General features: G+C 39.0%; 1 protein-coding gene across 2 annotated transcripts in view; it reads left to right on the top strand.

Annotated features, from left to right (window-relative positions):
- FTO (FTO alpha-ketoglutarate dependent dioxygenase) overlaps positions 1–9,736 on the top strand; it is a 215,521-nt gene extending 205,785 nt beyond the window's left edge. For both annotated transcript variants that reach the window (XM_084215061.1, XM_084215062.1), the window contains exon 9: positions 9,190–9,736. In XM_084215061.1, coding sequence (XP_084071187.1) covers positions 9,190–9,343 — 154 coding nt within the window. In that variant the 3' untranslated portion in view covers positions 9,344–9,736. The remainder of the gene's footprint in view (positions 1–9,189) is intronic.
- Positions 9,737–18,669: the final 8,933 nt, after the last annotated feature.

The following is an 18,669-nucleotide window of genomic DNA, read 5'->3' as shown; positions in this document are numbered from 1 at the left end:
GCATACATGTATTTGTGCCTCAGATTATGGTGATAAACAGGATTTTAATTTCAGTCTTGAGAGACTCTTGGAGTTGTTTGGTGCTTATTATCCATCTGTCATGGCTTCCTTTTGGCTATTGAAATGTGCAAATTCACTGAAATGGAGCGAAGCAGGCAAGTGGGGCATCTTAGGAAGAGCCTGAGAGGATCCAGGTGGTTCCTGGGGCAGGATCTCCGTTTGGTGTCACCCTCCCTTAGGAGCCTGACATGCACAAAGACTGTTCTGTTTAAAATCATACTTGGAGTCCTTGCACAGTGCTTACTACAATTGTCTAAGGTCTGCAGTTCCATCCAGCTCCCAAGTGCTGCCCTTGTGGGTCACCCTTGCTTTGGTCCTGATGGAAGCTGGGGGATTTTGGGGGTGGGTTGTATTTGCAGCCAGCAGGAGGGTGCAGGAGGGATTACATTGCTTTGATGCTAACATACAGACCCTTTCTCTCCAGACTGATTGAAGGATCAAGTAAGGTGGTTGCTGTTAGTTGCATTCAGTCATGTTTCCTTTGATTTTACTTTCCTTATATAACAGGGATTTGTCATACAGCAGTTGATCTTTATTAACATGAAAAGGTGCCTTATGGAAAATCATACACTCAACAAGGAAAATGTTTTAGCTTTCTTGCAGAAGGGCAGAGCCTCCGGAACCTGAAGTTCTTTGGAAAATGGGATTGCTTATTTTAAATGAGGTGGCATTAAATGGGAGGGCCATCCTCCTTCCGTGTCGTTTTAAAAGTTCCTGTGTTTATATTTTTGCTTACCTAGATGACTTTCACATAGAAAAAAATACAAAAGATAAAGTGGAAGACTAAATGATGCTGGAAGCATCATTAACTTCTCAGATGACATTATCTTGGAAAATACAGTGTCTTTCAAAAAAATGTGCCATATGCATGGCTCAGCCCCAGATCTTCCAGCAGTCTAATACTGGCAAGGGAGGGCATCTGTAGCCCCCTGGGAAGTGGGCTGTGGGGATTTCCTTTTCTCCTCTTTGTTGGTTTTTATTTCCATTTCCTTTTCCTCTCTTTTTTCAGTCATTTAACGCTGTTCTGCACAACAGAGGGGAGCATCTGGCCCCAAGTAAACACCCAATAAAATAAGTGGGGGAAATTCACAGCTCCCTTGGTGCTATTGCGTCTGTCTGTCTGGTTGTGGACTCAACAAGATAACCATGCATCAAATTACATTGTCCAGGCTATCTTCACAACCAGAAGTGCTTGAAACCTTATTTTAATAGAAGCTTAGATTCTGGAGAATACTATAAAATCTCTCCAAAGGCTCCAAATCAGCAATTCCATCTGTGTTTCTGCAAATGTAGAGGAACAATGCCCCAGCTGATTATGCAAACAGAATGAAAATAGTTATTTTAAAAGTGCATAAAATCGATACTTTGGGGAAAACAAGTCAGCTGTGTTTATACTCAGCATATAGCAGACATTTTGTTTCTTTGTCTGAAAAAATCATAGGGAAGCAAGGATTGCAAGTGAAATAAAACAGCCGATCATACATTGCAACAGAGGGGACTGGAACATCAGATGTCTCAGCAAAGGCTTAGAGAATTTTAGGTTCCTTCTGAGAGAATATAAATTATATTGAGGTTGATATATTTGTACGTTGTTTGAAGTCAAAGCCAAATATTCTTAACGCGGTGGGAATAACTCCCTTCCCGTTGCTGATCATGAAAAGTATGTAACTAAATCTATGTCTGTGGTGCTGAAAATTTCCTCCTAAATGCTGTCTCTTCTGGACTAATGGGATTTTTTGCAAGTATTGGTGTGAAGGGGTGTGCATATAAATATGTATAAACGTGCTTCTCATACAGTCAGGATACATTCCTTGTAGACATATTATTCTAAAAACAGGAAACAAAAGCATCTGAGAAACAGGACTGAAAGGGAGCAGTTTTTAGACCTATAAGTTAAATTGGATTAAACTTCATCTTTCAGCAAATGCCATGTTATTTATTCAGTGTTTCTCTGGGGGATTTCCCTACCCCCTACACTTTATAGCGAGTAGTGATGTTTCTTAATTAAAAAATCAAACAAACATGGAATTGAGGCTGCCCCACACAGACATTCTCCTGTGGGAATAGGAGGTGCACTGATTTTCTCACAGACGGTTTCTGGGTCTGTTGGACACAAAGGAGGGGAAAAGCTGTGTCTGGGGAAGTCAAACTCACACCATGCATGGATGCCAGGACTGTTCTGTGCTGCAGGGCCATCTCTGGCACTGCCCTTTGTAGGGGAGAGCTGGTGGACATGGTGAGGAAGGTCACTGATAAACTCATCACAAGTTGGGTAGATTTCTGTTTATTAATTACCCCACAGTAGAGATTACTGTCTCTGAAATTCTTGTTTCCTCTTTTCTTTCATTCTTTCCACCCAGAGCTGGAATGTTTCTGAGGTTGCAGGGCTTTAGAATCCCCACTCTGTAGCTGAAACAAACCTTTATCCTTTTCCTCAGTTTCTGACCTAAATAGTTTAGAAAGACTGATGCACATTTTGGCAGATTTTAATTAATATTGTGGGGAGGGAGTATTTTAAGTTCTTTACAGTTAAGAAAAAGCAAAATGTTTTTTAAAATGATTTTGAGTTTCATTTCTTTCTACAAATGCATGTGAAGGACACTGGTGCACCACTTGAAAAGTCTTTAGGTTGGACTCCACTATTGTTTTGGTTGCTCTTATTTCAACATCTGGAGGGTTTTTCTCCTATTTACCTGGTTTGCTATTTGAGTAATAATAGAAACTCTGACATTTTCAAGCTGATGCAACAGGGTTGTTTCACCCTCTTTAGTGTCAGGTTCATTGATCTCTTCCCTGCTTTTCTGTGGAACAGCAAAATGCACTCTGCAGGCCAGTGTTAAAGATGGATTCTGCCACAGATTCACGTTGTCAAAGTGCACACAGGGCTGGCTGTTTTCAGGCTATCCCACTTTGTCTCCAGTGATGCCTCAGGATATTGCAGCAGTGTCCTCATTTCCAATGGAATGGTTTATTTTGAAGGTGTAAAGCTCTTGAGTCAGTGGCTGTAAAGGTTGGTTTTGTGGCCAGGGCCAAAAGCACCAGTGACATGAGCCATAATCAACTTGTGGGAGAAGCAGGCAGAGATCATCTGATGTGCCAGCAGATGTAGTTGTTCTTGCATCTTTGTGCAGCTGGTACTTTTTTTTTTTCCTTAGATAAATATTTAACTGGTATTGCCTCCATCCCTTTCCTAAAACTGGCATTCTGTTTTCAAGTTTCTTACCTGAAAACAAACTCTTTTTGTCCCTTCTATAAATGTAGTCCTGGTCTCAGCCATTATTTCTGGCTGGGCACACTGTAGTTACAGCACATGAAAGGACATCAGGGATGACTTATTGTAAATGGGACAGACTTCCTGGGAATGCACTGGGGATTAGATGTCCAAAAGAATGAAGCACTTCTCTCTTTCCATCTGGCCACTTCATTTCACTGCCTATTTGGGACCAGCACTTCTAAAATCTAGTTTGCAAAGTCAAATATTGATTTAATTTGTGGTTTTTTTATTCTTAAAAGGTAGAGTAAACCTGGGAAGGTTTTACTTGTGCAGAGTCACAGGAGGGACAAGCAGGGAAAAACGGAAAGAAGCGATTTCTGTCAAAGTTGGGAATTTTCTGATTGGTTAATTTAAAAAACTTAGAAAATCTTTTCTCTAGATCGGACTCAATAACTTTCAAAATGTCCATTTTTTAATGATAAAAATTATATTTCAGTATATTCATATTTTCATCATCCTCTGTTTTTTTAATAGTCTTTGGGATGCAAACTAAAAAAGTTCATACCAAGTGAAGGATTTTTAATTATTAGCTTCTTTATGTTTTACAGAGTTTAAACAAAGAGGTCAGAAAGTATTCCACCCTAACCCTGTGTCATGATGGAGCATTAGTCAACCCTTTTTCCAAACACCCTACAAAACACCTTTGGTGAAGTTCCAGCTGAAATACTGATTCTATGCATGCTATTTCTTCTACAATAAGCTAAATCAGAAGTCAAGCTTTCAATATTTTTGGACTATAAACAAATTAAGTTTCAACTCCCAATGCAGATCTCATGTCTTGGATTAATTCTCCAGAAAAAGCTCTGGGAGAGCACAGGGCTGGTTTCCCTTGGATACAGGTGATCCAGGCTGGAGTACTCTCTGTCTTGTATATTCTCTGGAACCTAGAGTGTCATCCTGAAATGACATGGGATTGTCCCAACACTGAGGTTAGAGTAACTACACATAGTTTACACAATAATTTCCATGTGGAGTAATTGTTTGAGGGACAAGGATGAAAAAATCCAAACCTAAAGGCAAATCCCTTTGTCCCAGGCACTTATACTGGTAGGATTTTTGTTCCACAGCAGAGCTCTGTAACATGAATAACCCATATTTGATCAGACTCATATGTGCAAAGTCATTGTGAGTTTTAAGAGTGGAAGATGGTGTCTAAAGAAGTTGCTGCTGTTCCTCTTACTCAGAACAGCAGGCTCCCATGTTAGCAGAGCTGTGCCATTCTGGGGAATATCAGCCTGAGTTTTAGGAGTGCATTTGTCTTAGCAAAGTGATCCAAATGCTTCTTTTGCCTGGTTTTAAAAGTTACCCTGAAGTTTTTAATAACAGTAGAGTAACACCTTCATTTCAGTATGAATGGAGGGCGAAAATAGCTCCCCATATGAAAAACATAAAATTTCAGGAGTGCTGGAGTAAGCAGGTATGGGTGAGTGTGTGCTTTTGCACCTGCAGGGCAAATATCCCATCCTCCCCTTCTGACCGTGTCAGTGCATGGGGAAATCAGCCAGACCCTTTTTCCTCATCTTACCCTATGAATTTCCATGTCATCTCCATTGGTCTATGAACTGCTGAGCATAGGTAAATAAATCAGTACTATCTCAGAAACAGGGCTGTTCATATCCTCTCCTCACTCTCATATGCCTGTGCAGTCTGAACCACTGGCTGACCCCTATTGATCTGATTTGACTATGCTCCTGTGGAGTAGACAAACAGTGCAAGAGAATCCAGGGACTCTAATTCACAGTGCCTTATTTAGGTTCCTGGGTAATAATTCTTATTTGCATTAATCACTTGCATTAATCACGCAGAACCTGAGGCTGCCTCTTGCTTTCTCTGCCTTCCTGTTCCTGACAATGGAACAAAAAGGTATCAGCTCTGAAGAAAGAGTGGTTTAAGTATATTGACACTTGATGCTTAGTAGTTGCAAAACTTAACTGTTAGAAAAAAGACATTTTTTCAAATCAATGACTCACGCATTACTGTAAAATATATCGATTAAAAACAAAGCATAATGTTAGTCATTTAGTCAGTAGAGTGATGCAATACTGAAATAAATTTATCCCTTGACTTTTGCATTAACCTTTTATTGACTGCTTGCATACTCATAATTAACACACACTTTAGCTAGCTTGGTTAATTTTAGCATTGTGATCAGTGTCCTCAGATGACACCCTGATGATCAAAAATCAGTGCAGCCCAGGGAACCATGACCAGGCAAGTGTCTGTCTCAGTGGATGCACACCTGCCCATGGAGATACCAGCCACCTTCCAGGGAAAGCATCATCTGCTGTTATGCAAATAGTCAAACATAAAAACAAATGCTTGTCATCACTTAGGTGAACATATTAATAAATATAAATAAATATTAATGAGCAAAGTCCGTTTGTCAAAAACAGAGAAAAAGGTTATGAAAAATCTGAGAACTTTAGAGGGTAGAGGTGGTGAGAACGTGCTCTTCAACAGTAACTAAAAATGGAATTTTCAAATTGAAACTGTCACAAGTCTTGATTGTTTAGGAAGAAAGTAGGGGCCGTGGAGTTTTGTGCATTCCATAAACAAACAGTTCTTTCTATAATATGTTATTGAACACTTACTGTCAAGGCATTGCAGCTAAATTGCTCTGAAATATATCACAGCAGTTTTCCTGTTCTCCTGCTGCAGATAAAGTATTGAAGGAATCTATTCTGTATTTCAAAGTTTGTGTGATTTCCACTCTTTACACAGTTTTTACGTATAATAGGCAGTTCTATTTTCTTTTGGAGTTTTGACTCTAGTAACTCAAATAACAGTTTTAAATTGATATGGAATGTTTTCATTAACTTAAAATATTGTAACTCTTCATACTTTCTCACTGCCACCACAGCTCAATGTTTGCAGCCTTTTTTTTTTATTTATTTATCAGGAGGTATTGTTGCTAACTCATTTTAACTGTCAGATACAAAGAGTTTTAAATCATTCTGTGCAATCATTTAGATGTCTTCAATTGTCGTGCTTCAGTTTAAAATGTTGCTCTGCTTTTGGCAAGATCTTCAGCTCTGTTCCACTGCTACAAATTAAAGACCATTGTAGGAACAATTTCTCCTGTAGATTTTTTTTTTAATCAGAAATATGCTCATCTAGAAAGGTCTGGTTTTGCACCCTAGTTCTGAGTGAGCAAGGACATTTTTGACCATGTTCCAGAGTGTGGGAGCTATTCAGGTGGATTGCTTATTGAACTGCCAGGTGCAGTGGTGACTGCCTAGAACCAGCCCCATAGCTTTGAATATGAAAAATTTAAGCTGTTTTTGATGTCAGCAGAATTTTGGTCAAAAAGAATTGACAAATTAAAAGAATGTATCATTCCCTGTTGCTCTTGCTAGTATGGAGCAAAGCTGTAGAAATCCAACAGGACCAAAGCACCATGGGATCACTAACTTGGAGCGCTGTGGCACTGCTTTCCCTTTTTTATACTTTCATAGCACACTGATGCATTTCTGTCATCAGACTGGCACAGCAAGTCTGAGGACCTGGCACACTTCCATTCCTCTCATCCCTCCCATGGAAGGGTTGCATGATCTCCTGGAAGTTCAGGCACGTGCTTGGTTGTGGGGAGACTTCTCAGCAATGGCTCTGCTGGTGCAAATATAGAAAAGGGAAAGTAGCAAGTAGTGGCTCTTGGGCTGTCCAAGCACAGCATCACTGTGACTGCCACCACATTTACAGCAGCACAAACACCCACATGTGAGGGAAAAGCGGGAAAAGCTGTGTAAGAGAACAAGGGGATAAAACGGCAGGTAAAAAGAGGACTCTGAAATGCTGAGGAAGCTAAAGGTTCTTTCTCTCGGTGAAAACTGTTGTTAATAGATATGGGAGAGAGAAAATGTTGTTTATTATTATTATTATTATTATTATTATTATTCGCTGAGTTTTGCAGCTCACATAACATGCCTGCAGTATTTACTGGCTGAGCTTTGTGATTTGTCATCTGCAGTAATCACTACATGGTTAATTTATCCACTTTAAGATGGAAATGCTTAAACTGGAGTGTCTTATACTACCCACCAAACTGAGTGTATTATTTTGTGCCAAGACAGAAAATAAAGCAAGCTTTTAAAAGCCTTATAGAGTTATGCTGTAATTAGTTTCAGCTTCCCCTGCATATTAATTTTCTCCTGTTCCTTTATATAATTTGGAAAATGTCTTCAGAACACGATGGCACAATCAGTTAAGTACCTCTCAGAACTCACACACTAAACTGCATTTGCTATAACAACTATTATAAAGCAGCCAGCAAAACAAATCCTCTGTTATTCTGTACAGTGCAGCTTATCAATGCAAACAGTTTAATATTTATGCTAAGAGGATTGTCACAAGTAGCTTCTGTTCCTTTAATTCTTGTTTTAAATAAATAATGAGAACATTTAAACACATTACTCTTCCCAGGGCCCTGAGGTCGGCTAATCTTATTATTTATGAAGTGATGTGCTACATAATAGTACTTAGTGCATGTTAACAGATGCTATTATCAGGGGCTGATGTGGAGAGCTGAAGATATATTGGAATGCTCTGTGTTAATACTGTCCTTGTAGTGTAATGTACGATGGATTGAGTGCCCAGGATGCTGGTGCAGCAATTAACCACCCACCAACATGGGTGTAAAGCTGAAGTATGTTTTCTCATGGGGATTGCACTGCTATTAATAATTCCCAGGAGAAGAAGGCATCTTTCACTTGGCAACAGTCTCTTCCAGAAGGTCAATGGCGTGGACAAGGAAGTTGAGTGTGTCAGTGTTCTTGGAGTTCATTCTGCTGAGGTGGAAGAGGAATATATGTTTAAAACAATTTTGAAGTTCTTACAAAAATTATGTGCTTTATAGAAGACAAATTTTTTAAAATGTCATACAAGAGATAAAAGTGCATTTCTGCAGTTTGGTTGTTATCTCTTTAAAGAGCTATATAGACCTGCAGTATGTACCAAAATTAAGGTAATTCTCAGCATTTTTCTTTTTTTCCCCCATTGCAAATATTAACTAATTAATCAGCAATGTGCAGATTATTTGAGGGGAAGGGAAAAGAGGGGGGAAGAAATCCTCCTTGAGCTGTGACAATGTTTTTGATGTGGCATGTATTAGTCTAATCTTTAGAGATGTGATGGTTGCCACTTATAAAACTTTCCTCTGCAGGCTGCAGTTCAGTTGAATATTATAATTAGACTTCACTAGTATTGATGAATAATCCATTTAATAAAAAACATTGTAATTTAAACATTTTCTCTGGAGACTAACATACACTAGCCTCTTAATTTAATTTTATTGAAGTTTTGCCCACCCATTCATCATTGGAAGTTGTTATTAACCTCCATTTCCATTTTTCTTTATAGAATTTTCTCTTTTTATATTGCCTTTTTCAGTGCTAAGCAGGTTGATACACTTGTAAATCTCCAGAATCTACAAAGCTAGTCTGCCTTCTTTAATGTTGTTTAATCTATCCCCCCTGACCTTAATGCAGTAAATTCAGTTTAATCTCTCTCAATAATCTAGTAATACATTGGAAACCAGCAAACATTTAAATCTGATAATGATTTAATCACATACTTTAAATAACAGCTGAGATAATGAAAAAATAATTCACCATATAAAGGAACACTAACTGAGTTTTCTCTGTGATTGGCTTTTTGAGAAATCCCTATAGAAAATACAAAGCCTACAACAGAAATCAACTTCACTGGAAATGTGCAATCCACTCAGTGTCAGAAGATGTCGTATTTCTTTTTTTTATCATCTTTCTCTTTAAATTAATGCTCAAATGTATCCTTGCTGAGTATTCAGTTTCTAGATGCAGTTTTACTTAAGTGGTTTATCTGCTTACCTGTCTTTTCAGATGCCAGTCAGATGCAGCAGAGAGCTTGCCAGAAGACCAGAGACCAGAATGCCATCCCTTTTGGACAGATGATGATGAATGTAATATGCCTCTGCCATATGATCTAGAAGAAGTAATTGCTTATCTACAAAATCTTGTTCAATGGATAGAATAGCAAGTGACCTTCCAGCCTAGAATTATTGATGCTGGTCATCTGGGGAGAAGCTTTGTCGTTATCATAAATCCTTTGAGCTTTATGATTTCTTGATTGTATGTTATTTTATGTGTCAATGCAGATTTTACCAGTCTTTACACAGTAGCTTAGTTACTGTTTCACAATAAAAAAGACCAGCCCCAAATTTATGGAAGTGTGTGTTTTTTAAGACCTGAAGTCCAGAACACCAGCCTTAGTTCCCTCCTCCTCCACTCTAGTTCCCTACAGCCCAGAAATATCTGTATTTCACAGAATCACAGAATGGGTCAAGTTTGAGGGGACCACAGTGGGATCATCTGGGCCAACCTCCCTCCCAGAGCACAGGCACAGGGTTGTGTCCAGACAGTTCTGGAATGTCCCCAGTGAGGGAGACTCCACAGCCTGCACAGAGAATTTTTTCAGATAAGGAATTCTGTAGGAGCGTTCTAACATAGATCCCAAGACTTTCTTACTGTTTTGCCTCATGGCAACAGAGTACTACTAAGAGAGATTTCTGATGTGAATCTGCACCCCCTGGGCTCCCTGGAGTTCAGAATTCAGTTCCTAATCACTGCTTTGTTTCTGCATGTTGTGAATCCTATTCTAAGGTCAGGTTTCCCGGTGCATTGCCTAAAGGCATCGTGGACCTAAGTAAGACCTTCCATTTGGGTTGTTTGGTTCCCTGAGAAACTAGATTTAGATTGTGTGATACTGGTATTGCAGCATCAAGTGAGATCTATGAGCACAAACCCAAAAGCTATGAGAAATAAAGCTGTTTGTGATGTTTTGTAGTAACGTGCTATAAAAAGAACAATTATGTGTGGGATGATACAGGGTTCTCCTGAATGAGATAGAAAATTTTGATTTGGTAAATTGCTATTTTATCTGAACTGGTTGGACTGGTGTCCAACTTTGCCATAAAAAAGCAGAAAATCATTATGGTGGAAAAGCACTCAGACTGTATTACCAAAGAAGCCAGTAAAGTTCAGAGTTTGACATTGCCACCAAGAAATGAATATGCCTCTTGTGTTAATGTGGTGTTTAAAGTCTCTGCTGAGGCTGAGCTCACCCAGAACACACCAGCTTCTGTACTGGCAAAGTGCTGTGTGTGTGGATGAGGCTTGTACTCCTGAAAATTGTGCTTTTGACAGTATAACATATGCCAGACCTCCCTGGAGCTAAGGAAGCTGTGCCAGTAAAAATTGAGTTTTAGTGGTATAAAACTCTGTCCACACCTATCAGCTTTTGCCAGGACAATTATTTCAAGTAGAGGTTGTACCTCATAAGACTTTAGGTAAAGCTGTGCCAGCAAAAGTATAAATACCTGAATCTAGTGTTTCCATCGTAGTGCTGGGCTTCTGCGAAAACTTTTTGTTATCCTGTGGAATGTAAAGACTCTCTGAAGAATAAGTTATTACTTAAACTAGGTTTGATAATATTACCATGATCCACACGTTTATCTGTTGTCTCTTGTGCCATAATTTCATAACATTTGGAAGCACTGCTGTGGGCATAGCTTTCTCTTCCCTGCGCTAGTTAAAGCTGGCTTTAGCAGTGGCATATTTGGATTAGTGCCACACTAAACACTGTTTGCTTTGGAGATCGCTTAGAGAAAAGCTCGCTGAAGATGTGGGAATTCTGCTCCTGAAAAGGCAGTTCTCAGAAACAGATATTGCTTTGGAAATGAGCAATATGAATTCAGACAAGCTAATGTTGTAACAGTGTTAGCACAATGTTTAGGGGGACTGTTTATTTATGCTGTTGTGTTATGATTACTTTGTGTTTAATTAAGCACTGCTAAAACCCATGGGGATCCAGCTATTGAAAGAAATCTGACCACCACAAAGGGGACAGAAGGCACATCAATGATGTAGTTTGTAGCTGAAGTGGAGGCAAAGCTATTAAAAAAATGATTGGCAAATAATTATTTCCAGCAGCAGCAAAAATAAAACCAAACCAAAACAATCCCAAATCTATTAGGAGACTGCTGGCAGTAATAACAGAATTTATGGAATACATGTTCCCAGGTCTTGCCTATGCATGAAGATTTAAGGCAGTGAATGAGCTGAACTAGTGTTTGTCTCAGTGCAGTCAGATAGCACTTATCTAAGCCATGGTTAGCAATGATTTGGACAAATGAACACCTTTGGAATAAGACTGCCAAAATACCAATAATCAAGTGGTTTAGGGGTCTGTGTTGCATTCCAGTCTTGCATCATCTAAATCAGTATAACCTGATTGTGTTCAGTTGAAATGCAGAAGTATGAGAAGATTTCATATCTCCAAAGCCCTCAGGAGTTGATAGCAATAACATGAGTAAGGTGGTGGAACTATTTGAAGCACACAGTAAATGCCAAAGGGTACCCCAAAAGGAGAACACAGTTAAAGGTGTATATATATAAAAAAACCTGAGAGATCAACTATAAATAATTGCTGTGTTTAGATTATGTGTTAGAAGCTGAAAAATACTTTGAAGGTTTCTTTATTTTTTTGAAGTAGTTATCATTTAGCTTGTTTCAATGATTCTTTAGCAATCCATTTATATTCCAGCATTAGATAACCCATTTCCTTTTTGAAAGAGCTGGAAGACACAGTCTCCAATTAATGTTCTGTGTATAGCAATTGTTTGCCAAGCCTGGATGCTTTAGAAGCATGAAGACCAAGGTCAGGTTTTTTCAAGGAAGAGGTGAGAGCATAAATTAACTTCTGACATTAAATTCAGTGGCTCTTTTAAAATGGTGAAGTTCACGATTTTGCTTACATTTACTTTTCATCAGCCAGGACTGAATTGAGGTAAAATAGTTCACTTGCACGTGTGTGTCAGGCTAAATGGATTGCAGAAGATACAGATCTGTTTGCCTGTCTGCACTTGCCTTTAGACAATATTCATCAATTTTACAAAAGCTACTGACTAAACATGGAACCGGTACAAATGAAATGCTCAAGGCAAGGGCTTTCTTTTATAAATCTGATACAGAGTTGGTTTTACACTGATAGAAAGAAAATGTTGGCAGAAAATGAAAAACTTCTATTGTTTCTGTAATTTGGGGGATGAAAGATACAGACTGTTTTTAAGTATTTGATAGAAAACTGCTGTGTTATGCAATGTAATTAGAGATGTTTTTATAATGCTTTGTTCATATCTGTGTATATGAAAATATTTGATCCCATAGGTCTTTTCTTCTGTTGAAAAGGTTATGTAAATAAATAAAATTAATCTCAATACAGTAGATTTTTAAGGCATAATACTTATGTTCTAAGCTTTACAGAAGGTTCTGATTATTTAAAGGGTAAATAAGAATGCCATGAGTAATCACTGGCTGAAAACTCTGCAGGATGGGTAACATGCACCATAACAAATTTATTATCATCTGAATATGGTTTTAGATTCACTGGTAATGGTACAAGATGCAATATAAAATCATGCTGGACTGCTTAATGCAGTTGGGCAGATTCAGGGATTCCATTCATGTCACAGCACAGAAATCAAAATATTATAAAAATCCATCATGAAAGGTGACTAAAATATTGTAGTGTGTAAAGAGCTGGCATTGCTCCTTTCTCAGTTATAGAGGTGCTGTTCTGTTAGTCCTGTGCCCTGCAGTGGAGTTTGGGCTGTTGGATATTGAACCAGGCCAGGCTTAGGCTTATGTCTGAGCTGGGCTGAGAGCAGGGCAAGAGAGACGAGCTGGGATGCACAGGAGACCCAAGGGATGTGATTTTTCAAGGCCACAATTTCATTAACAGGACTCATATGGGAGCCATTGAGCTCAAACTTGTACAGTGCAGGTCAGGATCTCTCCCTTAATTGTTTCCACCTGGTGCAAAGTTAATGTTGGCTCCCTAAACCCCTTCCTGCCCCTGGCAGCCAGTCCTCAGCTTTCTGCTGGGATCTGACCACTCAGCTCACACCAAGATGGCAGAGTTGGGAAGAATGGTTATTCCACTGTAGCAGCAGGGATGAGAAACTCTCATCCCCAGCTTCAGCCTCCGCCTCTGTCCTGCTACAGACTGAGTACCTCCAAACATTCTGCTTCTCGTTTGAGATTCAAAGTGCTGAGGTGCTGCAGCTCATCTTCTGTCCTGTCCCACCAGGATGGTGATCTGACACAGGGAAGGGCCAGACAAGAAGAATTCTGTCTGCATGAGGTTCCTCATCAAAAACAGATGCCCACTGCACTCGCTATAAGAGTGAAAAGTTCAGGACTGCAATAATCTGCCCTTGGAGGATGGGAGCTGCCAGGGAGTGATGGAGGACTCTGGCCAAACCACCAGCGCTGATTGTTCTGTAGGACTGCCATCCTTCCCTGTCCTGGCTCACCCCACCTGTACAGGCAGAGGCAATCCTGAACAGAAGCTCTGCTCTCTGTCCTGTCCAAACTGGCTCTTCACCTTCAGTGTGGCTGGGCTTGCACCTTCATTGACATTCATCTGTCCTCTTCATCTTAGCCTGAGGGCATTCATTGAACAAGGGAAGATAATTTATACAATTATAAAAAGGCTGTACATAGAAAGGCTACAGAACTGGCTGCATAGCACGTAAAATAAAAGCCAAGAAAAACCCAATAAAATTAGCACATTAAAATGCTGATATTTAGGCACGAGCACTTCACATATCATGGGAACTCCTGTTTCTCTTCTTGTTGCTTGGGAGATAACATTCATAATCCAAAAGGATGTATTATGCTTTGGTTTACATCCCCTAAATCTCCACTGGTTTTACAGGACTTGTCCATGATGATCAAGAATTTGGTCACAAAAGTTGTTCTCCTCCCCCTCCCTATCGTCAAATACTTGCTTTCGTGCCAACACATCTTGGTCTGATTAGTCCCCTTGATTACAGGCTAAAGTAAAAAGTCAGGTGTATAAGATTCCCATTATCCTTTATTCCACTGCTTCTAAGAACAGGTCAGATAGAGCTATTTCAGTGAAAATGTGAACAATCAACTTCTGTTTACCATTAACCTTCAGTTTTCTTTTCTTAAAATCAAATCAGGGCTTGGTAGGCAGTTATTTTCATATATGTCCCTTGATCAGTGGAACAATCTGTCAAAAGCCATTAAAGCCTCTATTAGGTTGAATTGCATTCAAAGTTAAGCTCTCCAATCATTTGAAGGACTGTGATGATTGCTTTTAATATAGTATACATTGATTTCTCTCTTGGAATAGCAACATAACTTTGAAACTAAGCATGTATGACTTGAGCATTTTGCTCTCCAGTATGTCTTGAGAAGCTTTGTTTCTTGTGGAAGATGAATGTTTGCATTAAAAAAAAAAAGAAAAAAGAAAAAACAAATGCAGTGAAATCACCTCTTTTATTGTCACAAGTTTTTAGCTTTTCCTAGTTCACTGTAACCCTCAAGGTGTAACATATGAAAAGAAATTTTCCAGGGTCCCTTTCCTCAACAGCTTCACTGATTTATCTAATTGTATTGTTATTGTAAAAGTGGCTCTTTATCTAAAAATACCAGGATGCTTTACACAGAGAAACTGAGGCAGAGGTCAAAAGTGCAGCTGGGATCTGAGTGCCAGCCCTGGAACGAGCGTTATGTAACCTCTGTCGCTGGCATATCTCTATCACTTCCAGAAATCAGCTCACTTTACAGAGTAAAGATGCTCTCATGGAACTTGCTGTCCTCCAAAGTTATATCTGAAAGTTGAGCTGGAATCTGTCCTACTCATGTCATATTTAGCACAACATTTAATTGCATAACATACAACAATATATCTCATATAATAGAGACCTTTCAGGTTGCCTCAGGTTTGATTAAAACTTTCCAGTGAATCTTTTGTTACATTCCAAGTCTCTGAGCTCTCAATGGGAAAGACAGATTTTATAGGAATTAAATTATTCCATGGAGAATATGATGCAATCTAATAATATCCCTCCTCTTCTAGATCTGTTTTAAGTATTTCCACTGCATGCCCCACAAGGTGGTACAGCTGCTGTATTAGGAAACTCTTAAGAAAATACCTGTTTCTCTTGAGACAATACCCTGTTGGTATTTGTGCTGTTTTTCCAAGGTGAAGGTGAGTTGCTGAAGCAAACTGGAATGCTGGTTATGCACCTGTTAGCACTTTGGTCTGGTACTTCTTTGGAAGTCTGGTAGTACTTTACTGAGAGCACTGTGTTACCAGCTATTTTGATGAACATCCTAATAAATGATTATCCAACATCAAAGAATTCCACAATTCTTTTATTGCTGTTCTTTCTCTTCTATTGACTGATGCCCCTTCTTTCCCTTTTGTCTCAGTATTAGCAGTAATGTTATCAACAAGTTTTGTTCTTTGTTAGGCTGATGTGACCTTTAAGTGAGAAAACTTTAGAATTATGTATCAGATATTTCCTCAAGTACATTTCTTTTCAAACCAATTCATTAGGTTATTTTGACTACTTTTTCATTTGGTACTGCTACTTTTTATTAAGACCTATTTATAGAACTCTGCAAGCTATACAGTGATATGTAGTTTGTGTTATGTATTTACTAATTTACTGACATTTATCAAATAAACAGCTTTAAGAATCTGTTTGTCTGTCATTTGCCTTTCAGAAGGTGTTAGTTCATGTTTTCTATACCTCATAGTTGCAGTGCATGGAATTTCAGGTGCATAGGTGACAAAATTGGTTTCTGTAAGCTCTCTATATGCCAAATAGTGAGAGATAAACTTCATCAAAGCAGCACACTCAAAGATGCTGAGTTTACTCCTCAGTGGCACATTGCTCACAACTTGGACTGTGTGTCAAGTCCAAGTGCATAGTTATCCTCATCTGCCTATGCTGGCAAGTTAAAAGTGGTAAATAGATAAAATAGATGGTGGAGGGTTTGTTTTTATTCTTGAATTGATAGAAATAAATACTGGTTATATTGCAAATCTAGCAAGGAAGGCAGAATAATTTCTGTGCCTTTGGTAAGACTCATATCATAAATGAGTCTGACTGATTTCTACTCCCTGTAATAGTGTTTCTTTCAGCAAAAAGTATGGCTCTGCTAGGTTTAGAACACATTCTCCTGGCAGAGCAGCCTTACCCTTCCCATGTCTGACACAGACTGTTACACTCTGTGTGTGAGTGGTAGGAACTCAGTGCCACCACCACCCATCAGCCTGTTTGAGAGTGTAAACTGTTTGTTCCATGTTTCCTGCAGTGGAGCTTGCAGTTTAGAACATGTGTAGTCATTATAACAAGGCAATGCCAAAGAAACATGTCTTGTACATAGACTGAGAGGTAGTGAGGTTTGGGACGTCTGTTGTGTCTAAAGAGTTTCTTTTCTCAGGTTTATATACACCCACATCAGATTCTGTGAAGGGTTCTGCTGTGTCAGAGGAATGGTCATTCTGTGTCTCTCTCCCAGTGGAAAGCTGTGTCCATGCTATCCCAGACTGGAGTGGGAGAGCAAGGCCAGGACTGAGACTGCAGCTGCCCTGTGATCTCTGGCAGGAGCTGCTGTAGAGATCAGCAGAGTGGTTTGATGTGCCCATGGCCACGTGGCTGAGGTGCACTGCAGTGTTCTGTAATTCCTGGAGCTCCCTTAAGGCCAAAGGCTCTGTGTGCAAACTGTTCTGCATTAGTAGATTCCAGCCAAGAGGTGATGGAAATGTGAATAAAATTGGCCAGGATGGAATGGAGTCTCCAAGTTAAAGAGTCGACAGAGAGCATTATTAACACACACTCCAGCTCAGAGTCAGCAAGGCATCCAAGAGATGAGAAATTTGATTTTTCAGCCTAGAACTTTCTTTCCTTGGCTTTAGAAAAGGTTTAATTGATTTAAGTAAAAGCTGTATGGAGACCCATTTGCAAAACCTGTGTTAGGCTGAAACATTTCTTACAATCCATTGTCATATATCTTATACATGTCAAGAAAGACTAGGGTGAGTGTCCCTGGGATCTAGAGTGCCTTGAACTGTTCCTTTTTTCCCCTTTTTTTACTCTCAGAGCATACTTTTTCTTAACTTTTCCTAAAAATAGGTAAAACACGTGGCAGTAGTGACCTTTCAGAAAAAAAGAAGATGCAATAATCAGGGCCTCTGCTGCAGGGACTCAAGCACAAGGAAACCCAAGAACAACAGCTTCTGTTGGGGTTAAGGGGCTCTCCCAGCATCTCCATTCAGGAGCAGCTGATCTTAATTGAGGCAGAGACTAATCAGGATTCACTGTTTGTTGAATTTTGAATTTTAGCCTAATTCCATTCTTTCTATAGGAAATCTGTCATGAGAACTTAAATTCTCCTTGAGGAGACAGACTTGTTGTCTTTTCACCCCTTTTCAGTGCATCCAGAGTATGATTTTAGAGTGTTTAGAATGGTTTTATCTGCTAAAGACATATGTGCAAGTTTTCATGTCATATATATGATGCCTTCTTTGCACAGTTATGCTTCATTCCATTTCAGGCATTTCATGGTCTGTATGAAACTTGCTGCTTAATTATCTCTAAGATTTTGGAACTAGCAGCTCTTCATTAATTAGGTTTCTGTTACCATATTCCTAGTTGCATGTGAATTATTAGGGTGAAAATAAAGGGCGCTTTTCATAAGGCTTCATATTTTCTGTTTACAAGTATTTTGCTAAGATGTAATAAAATTAATGGCCTCTAACAACTAGAGGAAGTAAAACCCTCCTTAGCAAATTCATAGCTTTTCAATGTATCTCGTGGCTTTATGGCATGTCAAACTGTAGGAATGTAAAAGTGGTTTAAGGAGCTGTTGCTGGGTTCAACTAGCTGCAGAAACTTATAAGTTATTTTTGTTTCTCCTCTATTGCTTAACCTCTGGGGCCTAAGTCTGGGCTACTTGATAAAGCAGTCATTCAGGAACTTGAAACTATACGAGCTTTGATAGACTTAGAACAAGATCTTGTATTAAACACATATTTTAAAAATAAAAGTTCAAATCTGGAAATTGATTGTGGCTTGACCAGTAGATACTGAAGAGCTCACTGTTCCTTACTTTCTTTGCTTTACTGATATTATTAGATCTGTTGTTCTTTTACCAGAACTCCCAGCTGATAGAAGAAAAATCAATGAAGAGCAAAGCATATTGGACAACAGCACTTTCATTAGAGTCAGGGCCACAAATGACTAACTAAGACCAAGTTATGACATTTCCACTTTTAAAGGTTGCAAATGCTTGTATTATGCATTTTCTGGTATTCTCAGGGGGCCAGAGTCAAATATGCATTAAGCAAGTTTGGAACAGAGCAGTTTAAAAAAAATTTCAATATAACACACAGATTTTTTGTACATGCCAATATGAGGATTATAAATCATAAGGAATTTCTCTCCAATGCTTTTTTTAAAACATAGCATACATCCA

The sequence above is a fragment of the Fringilla coelebs genome (assembly GCF_963513975.1).
Source record: "Fringilla coelebs genome assembly, chromosome: 14".
Lineage (NCBI taxonomy): Eukaryota > Metazoa > Chordata > Aves > Passeriformes > Fringillidae > Fringilla > Fringilla coelebs.
This window is presented reverse-complemented; position numbering and strand designations above follow the sequence as displayed.